Source organism: Ischnura elegans, chromosome 6 (genome assembly GCF_921293095.1).
Source record: "Ischnura elegans chromosome 6, ioIscEleg1.1, whole genome shotgun sequence".
Lineage (NCBI taxonomy): Eukaryota > Metazoa > Arthropoda > Insecta > Odonata > Coenagrionidae > Ischnura > Ischnura elegans.
The window spans coordinates 52,896,064-52,917,922 of record NC_060251.1 but is presented as its reverse complement, the minus strand read 5'-3'; the positions used below and the strand labels follow the sequence as shown (position 1 = coordinate 52,917,922).

At 36.7% G+C, this 21,859-nt stretch overlaps 1 protein-coding gene across 1 annotated transcript; it reads right to left on the bottom strand.

Annotated features, from left to right (window-relative positions):
- Positions 1–17,028: 17,028 nt before the first annotated feature.
- LOC124160691 (RWD domain-containing protein 1) lies at positions 17,029–21,591 on the bottom strand. The gene is made up of 5 exons (XM_046536667.1): positions 21,321–21,591; positions 21,040–21,245; positions 20,799–20,942; positions 18,206–18,392; positions 17,029–17,263 (listed from the first exon to the last, which is right to left on the bottom strand). Exons 1-5 carry the CDS (start codon positions 21,388–21,390, stop codon positions 17,163–17,165), a joined length of 708 nt encoding a protein of 235 aa, XP_046392623.1. The 5' UTR covers positions 21,391–21,591; the 3' UTR covers positions 17,029–17,162.
- Between the last annotated feature and the right edge of the window lie 268 nt (positions 21,592–21,859).

Below are 21,859 nucleotides of genomic sequence, written 5' to 3'. Positions count from 1 at the left end.
TTAAAGAGAGCAGGCTAGCCAGAAAACCACATATAACTACAGTGTAGTAGGTATTTAGAATGGGCGCATTACTTACGCTCAACCGGTTTTTCTACTGACGAATTTGTCGAGTAAAACTTTTGCCACCATCTTAAAGTTTTCTACCAACTAGACTACTGATAGAGTAAGATTGGTGGGTAAAAAATTAATCATGATTAATACTAAAATCAAGAATTAATTTACATAAAACCTTCAATATTATCCCAGATAGAATTTCAATTTCGATCGAAAAGCTGCTTCGGCTTCGAAGTATAAAAGAACACCGTAGAAAACTTTTGGAGGTATCCCGATTTTAGAAATTTTGCCTCGATATTATATCAGGAGCATAATTTTTATATCTGAGATAGATACAGACAAAATTCCACCAAAAAAATGAAAATTTCACGGTAACGCAATTTTTAAACAAATAATGTTTCAAAAAAATACAAAATACTACCTATAGAGTAAGATTGGTGGGTAAAAAAGTAATTAAGATTATTTCTAAAATCAAGAATTAATTTACATAAAACCTTCAATATTTTCCCAGATAAAATCAATTTCGATCGAAAAGCTGCTTCGGCTCAGGGGGGTTATAAACCAACACCCCTAGAACTGCCGCAATACTGCAGTGCATTGGTGTTACGCGTGTTGCTCTCCTCGCCTTACGCTTACAATAATACTCGTTACATGAGCCGTAAGTTTCCTCCCACGAGAAGGTTCCACCACAACAGGCAATTAATATCAATATTATACTCATGGTGTGCCCATAGAATGAAAGATGTGCTCTTCAGCTGAATAAGGAACGCATTATTCATTTCCGCGTTAGTTTAAAATTATTTAAAAATGAAGCTGCACGGTATGAGCTTTTAAAATTGAGGAAGTCGTTGAAAAAACGTTTATCAAAAAGATGGAAAATACAAAGCGCGGTCATTATTTATCTTTGGGTTTTGGTAAATTATGTGTCAAATGCCCAAACGAAACGTATGAACACTCGTACAAAGTGTTATTTCTTACCAACAATAAGTATTAAGGAATACATATGACATTTTTAAAGACTAAAAACGGGGTTTTAACGGAACATGATTCGCTTTCTTTCATAAAATGCATCGAGGAATACAGAAATGAAGCAATAAACTGAGGATGTAATCCGAAGGAGATTATTGAAAAAATCTACAGGCAATATCGAGAAAAACGAACTTTACTCCATTTTTCCTTGAGGGTGGTTTGTTCTTTTCAATATCAGGCAGAGCATTGCTTCACAAGCCTTATTTTCCAAAAGGAAAAGCATAAGGGACGAGATGGCGTCGAGTAAATTTACAGTGAAGCGGAGTTTACCCACACTCACCCAGAAACAATTGGTAACCCGGCATTGTGAAAATAATGGCAAGCAATGAAAACCCAATTCATCACATTTCGTTAAGAAAAAGTGAAATTATCCTCCGAATATTCTCTCATGATCATGCCACCTCAATAACGGCCAGCTTACTAAAAACAGAAACAGATACAACGAAAAACATATTTGACCTATAAATGAACATTTAACGCTTTACATGAATTAATTTAATAAGGTTTTTATTCTTTCCGGGTGAAATAATGTAATGAAATCTTTCTGAACTGAAAAATGACCTGAGGACGATGTATTCCATCGAAACATTGGCAGTCATTGATAGCCGAACCAGATTGGAGGCTTTAGGTAATTTCATCAGATTAAATTCGTAGGTACATGGTTTACAATGTAGAAAAGAATTTTAAATTCACAGCAAATAACGAATGATCACGTGGACGAGGTTCATTCAAGTTCTAAGGTCTCCGATTTTTTTCAAACTCGCTATTCACTCGAAAACTATGAAACTGGTGTTACATCTCGATAGATGCGGATCCAGGATTTTTTCTGGGGTAGAGGGCACAAGAATCCGACAGATCTTCTCACATTTGAGATTTTTAAAAAATCACAACAATTACTGCGGAAAATATTCTCTTTATTTTGATGTAAAAGTTATTAATATTAAATTAAAGGATTGAGGCTCCATAGTACTCCAAATAAAACGGCGTTATGATAACCGTATTAAAAATCTTGTCTATTTATTATCAATTGTCTATTTACCCCCCCCCCTCCAAATCCGCCTATGCATCTCGACGTAATCTCCCTGCAGACGTACACTTTTTTCACAATGTCGACGTCATGATTCCAGGGCCGCGGCGACGGCCTCTATAGGAGTTTATTTTGATCACTGGAAAATCGCCTAGATAGTTTTGGTTGGTTGTTGATGTTCTGCCTTCATTTAAGTATCGCACCCATGGATGCACCATCGACATATCTACAACTCCATAACCATAGGTCTCCTTCGATTGTCATTGAATTTCAAAACGAGTCAAACCATGGAAATTCAGAAAACGAATGATTGCACGCTGTTCGGGTAAGGAAAACGTCGTCATTTTTAGTACTTAAACAGTTCTCACTCTAGACGCTGGGAAGAGAGTTCTACACGTTCTCGACTATCTGTCCTACAGTTCAGCCATTTCTGTCACGCGTTAACGCGCTCATTTTAAAACAATACACATGTAACTATTTTTTTTCATTCTGGAGGCCTTAGAACTTCGTACTTGCCCATCATGGAGTATATATTCCATTTTCCAAAAACGTTTCTTTACAGTAATTACAATGATGAGCAAGTGAAAGATGCCATTTTATTCGACCTAGGGGTAACTCCAAAATGAAAAGTATATAATTGAATAAAATAAAATGAATGCTAACCTTTCAATCTTATTTATAAGGAAATTTTCAAATGTTACATGATGTTAAATAAGAGAATAGGTAAAACTTTAAAGAAAGTACTCTACATGCCTTTTCCACGAGTCTATTAGTGTTTTTGCCTATAACCTGATCGGATTCAAAATTGACCGGTCACAAAATTGAATGTATTAACTTTTTGGACCTTACCACCTTACAATTTGCGTGATCAATGTTCACTGTCAAAATTTGGTTTAAAACGTGTTGATGTCATTTATTTCTTGTACTGATAGTTTGTCAACATATGCCATTATATAAGCATATCTTTTGTATTTTATTAATAAAAGTATTACTTTTTTAAAGTTCAAAAAATGGCTAATTTCAAGGTTTGAATTGTTACGAGAATCCGCAGTGGAGCCTCTTTTCCCTAATAAACTTAAGTCAACGCACTTATTTTAACGTCACTAAAAGACAGAAAACTTATATTCAGTGTTTCCAACAGGAAACGAGGTAAATTCTATCGTATTCATACCTAAGCTAACTATGAAAATGTAGCCTTTAACACAATTCTACGGAGCACAGCATATGCCAACCTTCACGTCTAATTTTCTCACAATTGATATTGCAAACAATTTATGACTCACTAATTACGAATCATATAATTTACGAAAGATCCGTAAAACCTTCGAGAAAGTAATAAATCTAGATATTCCCCGCTAGGACCCCAAATAAAAGATAAATGAAACATTCAGATGTAGCTACGGTATTCCTCAAATGAGTTTAAAGCCTAGTAGGTTACTGGTAAAAATACAAAACAATGTACATTAATTTCTTTCCTAAATTCAACGGTGAAACAGAAAACTAAGGTTTTGCTTTCACAAATTTAAATTTTATTTTTCTTTCTCATAGTAGTCTCTTAGTTGCCTTTACTTACTTCATGAGGATAACGTGATGCCGATAAATTTGAAACATGCTGTTCCACTGAAAGACGTTTACAGAGCACTGTGATACAAACTCGAAGGTCGGAGTGAATAAGTGACTATAGATCTTACTCCGGACTAAACTTATAGCGTGTAATATCAAATATCCAACGTACTTGGGCCAGCATCTCTCCCTGGGCCACTTAACATTCCAAATATTTTAATTTGGAGTGTCCGAAGCATTCACCACCCGACCCATCACCTACCAATCAACAGTCAAACGCCGTATCCACTGGGTTACCACACTCCTCATGTATTTTCTTATTTTTTAAAGTGAGCATACGGTTTTTACTTCAGTGCTTTAGTGATGTCTTTACGTACTATGTACAAAAACATGAAAACTGATGAAAACTGTGTCCCTGAATGTTTCTATATACGCACGCCAGTATATACTGCTTGGGGTCTTAACAACAAGGAGGGTGAAATTTGATGATTTCTCTTGAGCAAGAGACTCCTTAACCCAAGGCTTTTGGTACCAACGAAGCTTTTACACTCCTCCCTCGGAATTCTCAACACTGCCACTTTCTTTGAGTTTGAGCGGAGTGAGGAATAACATTCCTTTGTTGCTCATGCTTTGAGTGGAAAAGAAAGGCGTGGAAAGCACGCAAGTGGTGGAGGCGCGTACCGTTCTCAGCACTACTGGAAGTCGTTACCATATTTCAACAGACGGCTATGCCAGTCCAAATTGCTTCAAATAAATTTCCACGCGTCTACACGATTCTTTGAACACCAAGAATGCAAGCTCATAACGTAGAAAGCAGGTTCAAGATAAGGCTTATACAGTATATTTTGCTATTTAAAAAGCGTATGAGTTACTCTAGTAATTGAATTCATGAATTCCATACCCAAGAAAAACATATCTTAGGTCGACAATCGTACCGTTTCGCTAAATGTGGGAGAAAACTCGAATATTACCAGACTACTGAATCAAGTTCATTGCTCGTCGTGCGAAAAATCCGGACCGTTAATGGAGGTTTATTCCAAAGATTGCGTAGCTAAAAGTATCGTGTACAACTGAAAAACCCTTGTTCAAGTGCCTCATGAATGTCAACACATTATTACGGAACGTTTATTTTGCATTTTTGCATCGCAGACGGGACTGAGCCGTCCAATGAACGTCAAAAAAATGGAGAGGAGAATATAGCGGCTCCAAGAGCTTTTTATCTGAATTTGGTAACGGAGAAAACAAGGCAAGCAAAGAATAAAAGACGCTATCACTGCGAGGAAAACATTAACGCCTACTCCGAGTAGAAAGATCGAATTGCAAAAATGTGTACTAGAATGCACTCTTCAGCATTAACGCTCTAAAGAGCAAAAATAATAATGGTTGATATGGAGACAAGAATATAATATCTTGAGGCATTCGAGACACGACAAAGGCGAAGAATGAAAACATCAGATGGAGTAATAGAGTAAGAAAAGAGGAAATACGTAGAGTGCATGACAGAAGAGAGTAAAAGATAAACGATGAGAATTGAAAGAAATAAGAAAACGGATTCGATAGAGCGCCTACTGAGAAGAAACCGTAATTTCCAATAAATATTAAGAGGAAAGTGAGGAAAGGAAGAAGGTAAAGTAATGATGAATAAAATCTGCGATTGGTAGGAGAGCTTAAAGAGCTAAGGGAGGCAAAAAATGACAGAAAACACATGGCAAATAAGTCACAATGAAACTTGTCTCAAAACAGATTCATTCGTCACTGGTTTCTCCTCTTAATTCACTCGTCCGTCGGGGTGCGAGTAGAATCGATTTAGTTTATTAATCTTCCTCTCGAAATAACTCGGCCAAAATACGACCCGATGGCAGTCAAAGCTAATGAAAATTTTAAAATTCCTAAAGCCCCACGGTTCCACATTCCCTCCGGTTTGAATTATGCGCTGGAAAAAATTACTCTCGATAGCTTTCAGATCACAAATAAAGAAGAATGAATAAAGACATAGTTCAGAGTTCATTTCCGGCAGCCAAAAACCCCGTCTGCCTTCCCATGAATTACAAGCATATTGCATTAGTATGCAATTACGTCCCCGAAGGAAAAAGGTTCGCTTCAATCGACTCGGGGTAAAAACAGCTTCCTGTACATATTTGACGTTTCCAATCGAGACCAATTCGCAACAGAAGTATCAAATCATTCAACCAATGAGTGGACCCTTCAGTGGAGCTTATGCGCGCCATACAAACAGCAAAGAGTAGGCGTATTTTTCATATTGAGCTAACTTGAGCGAACAAATTAAAAATTGGGTTAAAATTTCACTCAAACTGAAATTTACCAAATGCATCTTGATTAAGCATCGAATGAGCTTAGGATTGGTATTGACCGATTTTTTGACCGATGAACTTTCAACACATACTAATTGTAAGTACAGGAGACAAAATGTATCATCTTATAAAGATCTTTAACAGCAAAGGAAACATATTTATTTCGACTAGCCTGTTAGATGTACCATTAACTTAACCACATAAATACATGCGGAAACCTTTGTATTGGATTAAAAATCCTAATGCATTGGATTGCCCGTACTAATTACCAAAACACAAGAAACGGAAGTTCTCTTCCATAGAATACGTCTTAAAATCCATTTAAACTCAACGTTAATAGTTATGTGACTGTCGTGCGCTATAAATCAGGTAAAGAGAAACATAAATTTTGTAATGATGTTTTGTGATTCAGGAAATTTGATGGACACTTATTAAAACTACTAAAATATCTCTGTCAGCATATATTTCTTGGATCATTGACTTTTTCACCATCGGTTTCAAGATTCTTCATCATGAATACCCATATATTCCTTTCATTAAACGTGGACAGAGTTACCAGAGAATTTGCTAAACTAGCTGAGATGATATGAAAAATGCTCCCTGATCGTATAGTGATGTAAAATATTTAGACTGTACTGCTCTGAAGGAAATAATCAAATTCAATAGCTTGCTTCCATTCACGAAAATACAAACATGCTCCCTAATGAATAAATTTTCGGGGCACATTTCTGAGAGGAAGAGCTCTGTTCACTGCTAGCATTTCAAATGACAAGAGGACACAGAATAGGATTTCTCAAGCGGAACTCGGAAAATGGAACGCAAAGAGGCTATAATTGATGAGATTATTCAGCATCAAAGAATGCAGATTCGCAGTTCGACGAAACTTCGCGATTCGCATCATCGCTATTCCATGTAATGAATTCCATTTCAATCTCGACACTAAAATCCTCCAGCTTGTCCCTCAGTGTATAATCGAGAAAATGGTAAGATATTTATCACATACCGAACTAAGCCATATTGCTAGTTTGGACCTTTTCAAAATGCCAACTTAAAGGCATTGGGCGATATTGTGCTTTAGTAAGAGATAGTTAACGTCATCATAGATGCAGACACTATCGTAAAATCCACCAATTATATCATCATTGATCGAGACATTATCGAAGTATGCACTAGTCATATTTTGACCAAAGTATCGACACGAATTGTTCTGGCAAATGGCAACTGGCAAATGTAACCTCAAAAACAACAAATACTGTGCCGAAACCCAAATCGGAATAATAATAAAATAGTAAAGTACATGACTTTCACTGTAACGATGTTAGCTGTCTAAAAGGTACCATTCCCAAATGCAAAGAAATCCCCTGCAAGAAAAACCCCAACAGTTTCATATTTAATAATCGATCGTGGCGACGAAAAAAAAGTTAAATGGATTAATTATAAAGATAAATATAACCGTGATAAAGTTCCGCGAAAATATCCAAAACAACTCCGATGATAAGAACAATTAAGACTGATAAGAAATAGGGACCCTGAGAGAGCTCTGAAGGGCTTCATAAACAAAAACTTAACAACAGAGAAAAACCTGTTAAATCCTGGGAATCCTAATCCTGGGAAAAACAGTGAATATCAACACGCGTAACAACTTCATCTCAACAAATCAGACAAATACTTTTTATGGCTCAGAATGACAACATGAGAAAGTGAGGGTAACCAAAAGAATCATCTACGCTCTATGTGTCGTCACAAAAACGTTTCATTTTTAACAATATCATACCGATATGATGTACTTGATATCTGTCTTTAGTACACATGGTTACTAAATTGTTGCTCTAATCTATATTTTTTCCAAAGGACATGATCATTAACAAACATAAACTTGCATTTAATTTCCCAAATCCTTTGTCGCCGAAAAAAGCCACCTTATCGGCTCTGAAACCACACTTATTAAGCCAAAAACTTTCATTACCTAGATTCGAAAACGGTCTCTTCCCAAACGATTGAATATAAATCACTGTCAAATGGGACATATTTTCTGCGGCTTGTGAGTGGGGTTTCGGGGTGGGTTTTGAAATACTTACGAAATGTATTTCAAGAAATAAAAATCGCTCTTTATCGTTGTGATTTGTATTTACCTGAGCTCATAGACGGAAAACTTGCGGTTTAACTGTCTTAACTAAACTGCCTAAAAAATTAAAGATATTACCGACATGTAATACGAAATTAACACAGAAAGTTGAGGGGGCATTGCACCCTATCACTTACCCTAACTCTGCACATTCCCTCAAGATAGAAATCTTTATTATTTATGCACTAAATACGACCTTTTGCCGGTGGTCATGTTATTCCGTAAGGCGACTAACGATAGAGGCCATTTAGGCCAAAGCGGATGGATTGTTATGTTCATTAGAAGAGGAGTCTATAAGAGGAGTGAAAGAATGGTGGCAAGAAACCCGACAAGTGCATCCGTCCACGGTTAAAAGAGTCCACATTCTAACACCGAGGGGTCAACAGTTTCCCACCACAGCTAATGGAAGGAATACTCAAATTCCAGTTCAACCTATGAACAAATCTCTCTCCTTGTTCTTCAAAAGGGTCCTAAGGAAGGGGAGTCTCCTATTGAAACAGAAACCTAGTTCTCCCACAGGTGGAGAGGGGTAGATAAGGAAATGTTGCAACCAATATTAAATTGAGAGAATAATCGTCGAGTCTTCTGAGATCTCTAACAGGATTAATGTAACGTGGATACCGATTTTTCGGAGCCAGATGCTATTCACATTCTCAAGACAATTTCGAAGGAATTGAGCGCTAGGCAATGCCAAAACGTAGACAGCCATGAAGCATTAATTTCGGAGGATCAGCGAAGAAGACTTGATGAATATTAATCCCAACGAAAGAACTAAATTTTACATCAATTGAGTTTTTCTCTTGACCTCTATGTTTAGCGTTGATTTGTGTCTCGGGATATAGGTCTTTGTAAATCAAATCCAATTATTACAAAAAAATAACAAATTAACGTCGAACGTCGTAACAATGAAATAAGAGTAGGTACTTCTTTAATTAGCTGAGGAGGGAAACTGTTAACTCCTCAGGGTTAGAAAGTAGACTCTTATAAGCGTAGACGGATTCATAATTAACAAATCCAATTCATTGCAAAATATAGCCCTGATGAAGGTTTACAAATATACCAAAACGTTGGCAAAATTTTGCTTTTAAATTCTTCAAAACCTATACTCCAACAAACTGACCAATTCGTTTCCCCACGAATTCGATTATGAAATAATCCGCACCGCAATTAAGTCGCATGAATGGTGCCGATTCCGACCCACCCCACGGGTAAGTAGATCAGGGTGAACATAGAGGAGCTTGGAGCGGGCTTGAGTGACATAACAAAGCGACCGACGCGGTCTGGGAAGTCCTCATATTCGCCCATGAGATAGCGGGCCGCGGACGTCGCCACGCCTCGGTACATGTCATCACCGTAGCGTGCTGAAGACTGGGTTTTCACCATAACCATGATCTGGCGGATTCCCATCAGCTTTATAGCCATAAAAAACAATAGTTCGGAGGTAAATTCAAACTGCGGTTCTACCTTCTCACTCACCCTCGTTTAATTATCACGGATTACAAAAGTTCTTGAAGAAACTTAGATGCACGACTCAAATTTGCAGAAAGAATGGAGAATTTTTCTGTAGCGGCGATGAATTTTATCACATTATCAACATATCCAACATCTCAACGACGAAACACCTCCAAGGCGGAACGCCAGACTAGGAATAATATTAACAATTTGGGAGAATAAGTAGTCAAATCCAACCGCATTTAAAATCTTTAAACATATAGGACTGCTGAATTTCGCAAGCTAAAATATTGGCAGATCAGTTATTATGACGGGCAAAGATATTTAATAAGAAAAAAATCTAGCTCCACAAGATATAACAACCATTCCGAGTATAGATTAAGATTTTTTTCGATATCTACCATCACTAGATTATACACCAGCCCTCATTTCTTACTGATTAAGTTCAATCGTTTTTCTTCCCTTTCTCAATTAATGTATTACATATTTACCGTGCAAAATATTTTTAAACGTACTCAGAAAACCAATAGTCAGTAAAATATATAACTTTACCGCCCATCTACAACTAAAATAAGAATGGAATTTGGCAACTGATATATTTTAATTCAGGACTGTGCGTATTCTTCCCTTTTCTTCTGAAAACCTATGCCACTGATACCATTACAATTCTTTCATTCTCTAAGCTAAGTAAGCAATACCGCTATAGACGGGGATTAGGCGCTGACAGCACCCTCTATTTCTAAATCGAATTAAAGATTTTTACATGTCTGAAAACAACAAATGGCCATTTACATGACGATAGCAATAAGAATTACCTAAATGTCTCGTCGAAATTGCATTAATTGCACATATGGCAATCGATTCATAACAATTCAAACGCTCTACATTTGCTGAGAGATGGATAATTCTAATTTACTCTAATAAGTACTGAGTTTAGCGTCTTCATCGCTAACGTGATAAAATGGCTTGACTTGTCGAAAAAATTGTCAAATGAAACAGCAAAAAAAACATGTAAAAAAATAATTTCAACATCCAATCACCAATAAAATGTTCTAAAATGCAAAAAGCAAAACCCTATTTCGTGATGAAATTTGTAAATATTTCGTTATCCCAGGCAATAGTTTACCTAATACATAAGTAAAATTCAAATATAATTATTCCCAATATTTCAACAAAGAAATACATAAACTGCTTCTTATCCACAAATAAAAAAATGAGACTTAAGGAAGTGGCAAGGATGAGAAATTAAAATAAATGGATTAAAAAATTATCAACCATAAAAGCACCTTATCATTTGATAGTCTTATATTACATTTCTTGGATTATTATTGTTCTTACTAATGACACAGCAACAAATTCTAAACCATATCTGTAATTTAATTACTGCCAAAGGCATGTTTCCCTCTGTTAATTTATCACGATTGTAGTGAAATAAATACTGCGTTTATAATTACAGCTATAAATGCATGCAAGGATTCAGATATCACGGATAAATATCTCCACTCACAAAATATTAAGAGTTCCCATTTACTTCGACAAAAAATTAATAAAGATTGCTACAAAACTCACCTCTGGTAATTCATCAGGCACTTTTCCCATCCATGTTAAAGAAAGGATTGTACAATCGCACTTTGCATTGGTGTTCCGTTCGAAGTGCAAGTGCATAGCCAATTCTTGTCCTTTCTGATGGCAAAACTAATTAATTAATTATTGATGATCCTCCCGTAATTAGCGGTCACATGCACTTCACCTCGCTGACACTACGTCCGAAATCGGGCCACATAGCAATTCCGAAAAAAGGCATGAACACACGATAACAATACGCCCGAATCCACGAAAACGTCTACTTGAAAACTATCATAACATGATGGAAATTTTCGTGCAATGACAAGGCCAAAATCATAATTTGGAGGGACATCGCCAATACACTCAGCGCAGCACAACCTCCTCCCACTGTATCGTTACTGCTAGTGTTGCGACTTCCGTCTGGCCTCACGGCGGGTGTCGGTCACTACATACCTTGAACGATCGATAAAGTGGGGTGGAAGCGTGCGCCACTGGGAACGTTTCCCCGCGATAGCTACACGACAGGTTTGTCTCTCATACTTCGAATCAAACCCTCGGAATAAGATGAATCGTGCGCATAATACTATTCATTAGTTGTTAACCGTGTTTCAATATTTATTTACCAATTAGAATGGCCACAGGTAAAAAAAAAAACGCTCGTCGGGTTTTTAACACCTCTCGAGTTTGAAACGCAGTAATATTTAGCCCTCGCGTCTAAGTTACAAATCGAATTCACAAACAGGTTAAGAAAATAATCGCGGAATTCCTGGACATCCAATTGGTATTTCAAAGCTATTTCTCCCGAGTCGCCCTTCTAGAATGTATTGATTCGGCGCGGATCCATCTATTGGCGGAATGTGGAACTATCAGAAAATCCTCAGAAGGACTCCCCGCAACTCGGCGAATGCCGCATTGCGATTTTGCTTGAAAAAGGGTGCGAGTGTTCAACAATAGACGATTCAAACAAAAAAATAATACATCTGTCTTTAACGCGATTTAAATTGAAATTCAACCTCCCAGATCTTGTGTGATAGCAGATGAGTCCGTATTCTTAAGTTAATTTTGACATTTGATTTACGGTTTATTTAATGTGTCCTGTTTTTACATGCATGAAATCACGCTTAAAATCCCTTCTGTTTGCTTTTGGAGGGCTATTATTTTGTGTACCATGTGACGCAACGTTTCAAACAAGATCATAATCTGCTCATAGTACGGTATGTGGTAAATGTACGGGTTAAAAACTATCTATAAATTCGGTGATCATTTAAACGGCAAAACCAAAGTCCATTTTTTAGTCAACTACATGGAGATAAATAAGAACGAATAGGGAATCAGAATGCAATATCTTTTTCATAGAATAAAAATTACTTCAAATTAACTTGAATCAATCCTTCATTTGCTTAACCCATTAATCGCATACTTAGCTACAAAGGGATAAACACTTTACTCGATCCTCAGCATACCCATACAGGCACAATAACATAAAAATTGATGAATTACATTGTTTATTTGTTCTTTTAGGCATTAAGCTAAACACAAAATGAGGGCCTTATTAGTATCATAAAATACCCAAAACTATTGTTATAAAAATAAGATCAAGAGGCTATCAGGGCTCGAGGGGAGACACAATAAGCTCACCAGTCAAGCGTGTGGACACCAAAGGAACCCAAGCCCCAACGACCGATGTTCAAATGAGTAAGGTGTATTAAAGTGTGTGCTAACCTAAAAGAAGGGATGAGAATCTTGGGAGGGGGAGGGCTTTTTCTCGGTTCTACTGGCGTCTTTAAAGATAGTAAAAATATTCCAGGTAATTTAAATTTATAACACTTTGAATGTATATCACAATTAACCCTCTACCTGTATGATTTTTACAGACCATTGGGTCAAAAAAATGTATGGCCTTTGCAGTGTAATTTCCCAAGGGCATAAGACATTAAATTCACAGCTTCCCTCTTCAATATACTAAACACTCTTCTAGTTTTTGGTTTTCCTACTCTCCCTTTCCCAACCTTTGCTACCTCAAAGTAACTATTTCAAGAATGGAAAGGGCACAAAGGATTCAGATGAAACACAGGCAGTAAACCAAAGTAAAAATAACTTAAAATGATTATGAAAGGATTTCAATTACCCGCTAAGGCTTTCCCCTCCATTAGGATGGATAATTGAAGATTAGCTTCAGGCAAGAACGAATAATAAAAGGACCCATTTTTTCATCGAAAACTAACAATATCAACATTCAAATATAAACTAAACAAAAAAATCAATCTGCACACCTGTTATTGCCTCCATGTATTCTCTCAATGGCATTTTCCTATGCTTGAACCTCATTTTACCAGAGCAGTCACTCTTGATAGATCTTGAATCACTGAGGGCACCTCTACAGACACTTGAACATTGACAAGTTTCTTCAACTAGACCTCAAAAGGGGTTCCAAATAAGTTATGCCAAACATAAGCATTTCTTTGACTTCAGATTTTCATCACTTGCCTGATTTCTTTCAGTTCTACAGCCAGATCTGACGAGAATATCACAATAGGAACTAGGATATGCATAGGAACCTACTAGGAAAAATAGAGAGAATTAGAAAAAGTACTTTCAAGAGAGCATTATAAATATATAGAAGTGCAGCCCTGGTCAATAAAAATCGTAACTCACTCGTGCTGCTTCAAAATACCTCCCACGAAAAATTTATAAGGGTCAGTTTTCCCTGCTGGTCAGGCAACCACGAGCTGGAGAAAGGGAGGGACATAGGATGAAAAGGCAGGAATGAACTTGTTTTCAGGAATTAAGTTCAAGTTTAAAGATTGACCCCTAAGGTATCATAAGACTAATGACAACTATTACTCGGTTGTTCTTTCTTTCTATCTTTTCCCAATTCCATTGAATCTGAACTCTTGATAAAGCCTTCATCCCATATAAAAACACGACTCTTCAAATATCTTCTCAGGCATTTAACACGTTGCGTACGGATGGGGAGAATTCTTGTCATTTTTTTCCCAAACGTTCCGGACGGATGACGAAGATTCTCGTCATTTAGGCGCGTCAACCTAAACAATTTTAAAGCGAACAATACATATTCATTAGTACCTTTTCAGTTGTTGTTCTGTATTCATAATGAATTGATGTATCATAACGTTTGATTGGGTAAAGTTATATTCTAAACATTAGCTTACCCCGGTACGCAACGTGTTAAGCCGAGGTACTGTATTGACTTTAGTTCAATTACAGAAGGATTTCTTATTTGACTACTGGATGTATTTCATGGAAAATTAAGAACAATACAGAAATATGAATGAGTAATAATTGCTTTCAACCCTTAATTAAACAAAGTAGACGTATAATATAAAATATATTTAATTCAACAAAGAATCTCTAATATTTATTTTGCTTTCTGTACATTTCTGATGATCCACGTAACCACGAGATCCAGGAGAACTGATGGCTGTATCCTGATTCACCATCCACTAATCAATGCTGTTATATTATTACTGCTCAATGATCAATCAGTGCTGTTACATCAATATTCAATATTGCTCCATTTCTTTCATATGCATTCACTTCAATTTTGATTTCAAGGAGCACATTCTGGTAGTTTCCAGTACACATTTTATTTTGAAAAGCGAAAAAGATATGTACAAACTTACTCATTTGTCAGTTACCCATTTTCATTAATTGCACCATAAAAAGGTGTTAAGATGTGTTGATGATAATAGGATGAAAGTACTGACTGTACCTCTAAGCAGTGAAAGAGAAAGCAATGAATAAGAATGTTTGTAGAAAAGTAAAAATATGTATCTGTACAAATAATTAAATGGCAATTCTTAAGGAAGCGATAACGAATAGCAGAGTTGACGAGCATTCCATTGCATGAGAGTGTAAAGAAAAGACTGTCGAAGAGTCTGAGATGGAGCGTGGCACTTTACAATATAGAAAAATAGATTCAGAAGAAAAAGGATGAGAAGAGGCAGGAGTTTGAGACGTGGGAGCATTGATGGTCGGACAGTTGAAATGGGCAGACATAAAGACAAAGGAGTAAGTTCTCCCCAAGCAGCCGAAGATATTAATCAGATAACTAAATACGGTTGATATATTTGTTGCAACGTATGTAACGTTGTCCAAATATGCACTGTGTAATAACATTGTTTTTTAAGTTTTAAAAATAACACAAAGATGGCAACCTGTGGAATATTGCCATCTTTGTGTTATTTTTAAAACTTTGAATGTCATTCCACTATATAACGCCTGCTTCTGTTACTTACATTGTTTTTTGTTGCACGATGCATAATATCCGTGATATTAAAAAATTGTTGCCCAAATAGTATCCACAGGAAGCATACAATCCGTACAGAAATGAAAGTCTCATTTGTTGTCCGTATGTCTGGGGATTACCAAAAACCAAAATAAGCACACCCATTATCTATTCATCAGATGTGAAGATATCTAAGAGATCCTGTAATATGGACCTCCATGTCCACTGTTGGACGACCTTGCAACGTTGCTTGGTGGGTCCTTTGGAAATTTGATAGATTAATACCTTCACTGCAAAAATGCTCAAAAACCACCCACCAAATCAAATACACTCATCTAGGAGTCCAAAATATGAATCCGCTCAGTTGGCAGTAGCTGGAGCATAAATGCTCCAATTCTCCAAGCTTCGCAGGTTAGCGTTTATGCTCCTGCTACTGCCAGCTGAGAGGATTCATATTGCTGGGCTCCTAGATGAGCAGATTAGATTTGGTGGGCGGTAGTTGAGCGTTTGTGAGGTGGAGGTATCGAAATATCCAAACAACAGTAATTGGATAAGCATAGATACTGCACAATGTCATATGTTAATGCCAACAATGTTGTCTGGATGTTGTTGGGATATTGATTCCTACTTGGGTTGATGAGGAGAGATAGAAGACTCCAACAAAAAAATGAGGCAGAGGGTGTGGTAGGAAGATGTACTCAGGAAGGAATGTATGTTGAAAAGTGACGGAAGGATGAAGAGTAATCAAGGGAGATGGAGGAAAGGAACAGGGTTCATGAATGGAATGAAGAGAAATAGACCACATGATAAATGGAAGAAGACTATTCAATGTGCTGAGGTTGATTCCGTCTTTAACTCCATATATACAATGATTCTCATGCAGTCCAATCTCAACAGCATAATCCAGAGACAGAGGTGGCAGAGTAAAGTCCTTGCCTGCTAATGTGGAGTCAGCAGTTGCAAACCCCAACTAATGAGTTTCTAAAAACCAGGGCAAGGTCCCTTGTCATTATTACCCTTGTTCTTTTCAAGAAGGGGCCACATAAATCCCCTAAATTTTTCATATCAAATATGTAAGTCATTAATAAAACATGATAGAGGTCTCCAATCGGTTACTAACAGAGTGCACGAGGTTCAAATGGCAAAGATATATTTATGTTTATCAGGATGAGGAAATATAACCATTTGAATTTAACCATAAAGATAATTTTTCCAGAATTACTTGTCATATCCCAAGACAATCCATGACTTTCCAGGCACAATGAAATTCTCCACTTCCCATCGTAGATTTGAAAAAGAGTGGATCCAGATCTAACGCTATTTTCCTGACTTCTAATAAATTTAAACTTAGCTTATCTTCCTTAACTTTACACTTTTACTCCATTTGTAAGTCTCTCTGGTATCCTCATCATCTTAAAGCAAAATAATGTAGGAGGCCAAGTTATAACTTTTTCAAGTAGTAAATGCAACCTATATCGACCCATTAAAAAGTTGATAAATGAATGAGGAAAAACAACTAGTAGTACACATCAAGTCATGGCACAAATTTATGACTGGATGATGCATGATAAACATCATCAGAATACGGTAAGCATAATTGATAATAAATACTCAAAATAAAATTGTGATTCAAGGAATACTCAAGTAAAAATAAAATTTATGGGCTGTGGCCGCCCAAACATTATTTTATTTACACATTCAAACCAAACATTCACATTTCTCATATATCCAACCACACATGCACACACACCTTCAACAGTTCACACAGTGTAATAACAATGAAACTCAAGAGCTGTCCTCTTCATCCAAATCAAGGTCTTCATTGTCGATATCCAACTCATCAAGTTCTTGGAATAATGACTCATCCACTTTAACAGCTTCATCCCCTGAAAGATAAAAAAAAAACAATGCCTCATCAAAAGGATATATAAGCTACCAAAAAAGCACAAAGAAAGAATAAGGGGTCAAGTGCATGGATACGGTGAGAAACTAGGAAGTATATTAGAAGAAAGGGACCTGTGGAGCACTATACACTCCCCTTGAAAAGCGAACATTATTGAAGACAATTATCATGTGAGTAATACAGCGGAGGGAAAACTAGGAGGAATAGTGTAGTCTAAGAGATAATTCCTTGCTGTGTATGAAGAAATACACATGGAAGAAGAACATAAAGTAACTTACGGAACCAGCAGGAGAAAGGAATAAATATACTAATCTTGCATTTGCATGAAAAATGAGTAAAATAATGTTGAAACTTAACTAGAATTATTAATAAAAATGGATGTAAGACAAATGATGCATGAGTGATGGACCTGGCTAGCTAAGAATTTCACCGAGTAAAATATTGCTCCGCATGCCGTGTAGAAGTGACTACCCACAAAATGATTGACATTATCTGCAATATGTTTTTAAGTGATAGACAAATCTAATTGTGAGATATAATAGAGACCATATGCATTTTTCAAGGCACAATCAATTTAATTTTTGAAAGTTTTTCAGAGAAATCCAAAGTACAGAATGATAAAATATGGAGGTGGTATTGACACTTCTTTTATTTAAATTTGATGCTCAATAGTGTCCAATTATCAACCGAAAAGGATAAAATCAGTGGAGAGAACAAACGATATGGCGAACAGTTAAGAGATATTTGACATAACTTTAAAATTAATGTTATGGATTAACAAAAAATCATACATACTCGTGGCTCAAATTACTTGACAGCAATAGGTAATATGTGTGGGTTCCATGTAAGTTATCTACCGCATTAATAATTTATATTTATAACTGAAGGCGCACACTCCTGCTGTAGAAGCAAAACATGGTCTTACCTTCTTCAAGAAATTTCAAATCAGACTGATCCAGGGTTTTATCAGCCATGAACAGTTGTTTGCCAGTCAATTTCTTGAGATCCTTTTCATCCTTATCCGATTTTTTTAGAAGGCGCCTTTCTTGATCAAATTGTGTTTTCCATGCCAGAAAGCTTTCAACAGTGACATGAGTTCCTTCAATTCTCTTCTGTAAATAAAAATTTAGTAATATTCAAGACTTAAAACATTGCCTGATATTTATTCCAACCAGGGAAAAAGAAAAAATTAATATTGGCTTGAAAGTTTACGCATCAAGTATTTATGCTTCAACCTAAAACTGATTCTGAATTGCAGGTAAATTGCTAATACTTATAGGCATCATAAAAAAATTATCACATTGTATAATGAAAGTAAATATGAAGTGATTACATGATCCACAGATCCCCTCATCAAATTAAAGAATAAATTTCAATCACTGTGGATTTCTAACTGACCAATACCAATCCCGTTTCAATATTTTAGACTGAAATAAAGTTCCTGTAAGCACTACAAAAGGAATGTGACAGCAATGTAAATACATTACCTGATGGACATACATTCATTGAAAAATCAAAACCCACGAATAAATAGAACTATTCTCTAACATTTTTCATCCACACAGAAACCCGAGAAAAGTTTATTTATCAAAACCCATGATATACACTCCACACCAGCAGGGTCGTTCTTACCAGTATGCCAACTATGCCATGGCGTACGGTGGCAGCTCCCAGGGAGCAGCACAAGTCCAGGAATTTTTATTTCTTCAGTTTTTCATTTTTTTTTAAACAGTTTCCTTCCAGAATGCGAACATATTGATTCAAAATCCCGCATGTTTTCTTTTTTAGAAATAAAGTTCCACCATAGGCCACCAGGAGCACGAATCCTGTGTTTACATTAGTCATTGTCTTGCAAATGATCACACTATTCCCTTTATCCGCTAGTTCCTGTAGTTAGGCATGAGGACCTTGTGGACACATTGAATTCATCGCATCATTGAAATAAAAGCTCTGAATTGTGAAAAGATTTGAATTGTGTGTCTTTGTGAGGGTGTCAAGATTTGTGTGTTTGTTTTTGTGAACATGGCTTATCGACGTGAGAGACTGAGTGGAGCTCAATATAGGAAGGCACACCAAGCGTAAGAACATGCTCAGAAGAAAGTTCTCGAAAACATTGTAAAATTAGATTCTTCGGTTAAAATAAAACAAGAAAGCTTTCCTGAAAATGCAGATTCCATCGAAGAAGTAGTGAACATCAAAAGGAATATTTCTGCAAGAACGGATCAAGGTAACATATCCTTAAGGGGGCGGCAGACATTGATTAGCGTAGGGCGGCAAATGGCATTAATACACCCTGCACACCAGCAATGGCATGTCAGCTACAATTTAAGGGAAGATCGGGCATAGCATCAATTTCTCAGTCCAACAATCAGTAAGCCTACTTAACAATATTGTTTTGACGAATCTAGGGAGGAGCCAAAACTCACATTAGGAGGGATACGGGAAACCTGTTCCCAGACTTTTAATTTGTTTTACTACACCACCACCGTTTACTTATAGAAGGAAAAATTTCCTTCTATGAGTAAACGGTGGAGATGCAGTGACAAGAGTTTATATTTGATAGGAATAAATTTACTTAATGCCCAGGATCTACTTCCAACTTTTCTACAACAGTAACTCTCCACACAATTTGCTACAGTGAAAAACCCCTGAAAATAACTTTCATGGCAACAGTTGATTAGCTATGAGACAAATGCATTTATGCACATAAGTCATCATCTGCGGTAACTTAAGCGAGTTGCTCAAGTTGTGTGTTAAATGTGAATGCAAGCAGAGAAAAAACCTAATTACTTGGGTAGCAATACTCATAATGGAAACAAACCATTAGGTATTGGGAACTTTCCCGCCATCTTAAATCATTTTTCCACTTCTGTATATTTTGATCCATATTTTTCTTGGCAGTTCTTCGCTTCAAGTACTTCAATTTTTTGTGCATATTTTTTATGCTTTTGTAAAATTTTCAGTGAGGGAGCTTTTTTGCTACTACTGCTGTTGTAAGATGCATGAACGCCACTATGTAATTTTAATCAAAAATATAAGAATAGGCATTAAGGTCAGCTTTAAGTTATTTATATTCCCTCAAAGAACATAATTAGGACGAATTTCAAATCTTCTCCACGACTGGCACTTCTTATCCAAATTTCCAATTTGTTATTAATGCGAGGAGCTAGAGTTCAAGACCAGAGTTTCATATCCTTGTTCCCTAGATGAATGACAAGTGTGTGTCAGAGACGGTATGCTTCCACTACACTAAGAACTATACCAAAAATTCCATATGCTGATGTTTACACCAGAGCTTTACCTCCTCATTTTTCTGGCCAAGGGATAATTCATAATCTCCTGGCAAGGGACTCAATCATGTGTCCCCTATTATTAAAAGTTAACATCTCTACAAAACCTAGTAATGGGATATGAATATTAATAATTATCAAAATGACAGGAATACAATAGAGAGACGATCTTACTTCCAATTAAAAAATTCATTTTCTTCCCCAATTAATTACTTAAGGTCTACTTGCCATTTCTGCCTCTTCATCCTCCTTCAGCTTGCGGCTAATTGCTTCTTCTTTCTCTTTCCTGATGTCATCCCATTTTAAATTAAGCCACTCCTGCGCGGCAGAAACCAAGGTAAATACCATGACCATACCTAAATTTTCCTCAGCCTAGAATTCAAAGGAAAAATCAAAATAAATGACAACGTCATGCACCTTGATCTTAAAATTAGACAACTGACTTCAATTGAGAAAGAGAACAACCAACCTGCTCCATTATATGCTGGCTTAGAAGCTGCTCATCGTCTTCCTCAAAGTTTACCCTGTCAAGGATTTCAAGTTCAGGGACAGTTTCTGGATAAGTAGGAGTGTAAGAGAATTTTAAAGAACAGGCAAGCCCATTTTCCGAATCGGGCTCGTACTCCTCTGATTTTATCGGGATTTTAAACTTATAGTTCGGCTCTGTAGATAGAACTGTTGAAAACCAATTAACATCAGCTATGCTAGGTTTCTAATAAATTAACAGCCAATTGGGAGGAAAACACTTACTCTCCATATCTCCACAGTAAATGGAATCCAGAGCCTCTATTTCATTGCTCTGTTCTTCCATGTAATCCATTTTGAGGCTTGAATTACAGAATTCTCCGATAAATAATTTTCAACTTGGGATTTCACCCTAGATTAGCTTATTGTTTACTCTTAATTATCACCACATGGTTACTTCATTTCACTGAAACTCGGCCTCGGCCACTCGGTACATCTCGTACCTCTTTTGTCCCTCCCGTGAGGTTAAAAACGTAACCATAGAATACGCGGCTAAGGAGGAATACATTTTGGTCGCATTGATTTTGATTCCGTTTGGCCGTCCTTAGCGCCGTGCTTAGCGCTCGAGTCACGCAATGTTCAGAGTCCTCTATATTGCCATATAATAACTACGAAGTTGAGTCGTCGCAACCTGCCATGTTTAGTCATATCATTAATGGCGGGCTGTGTTGTTGTATAGGAGGAACGTCGAGTTGGTGCAGTTTTTTCCATTTTTGTAATTGATAAATAAGAGAGATGGGCGGTTCGTCTGCACCAAACTCTTC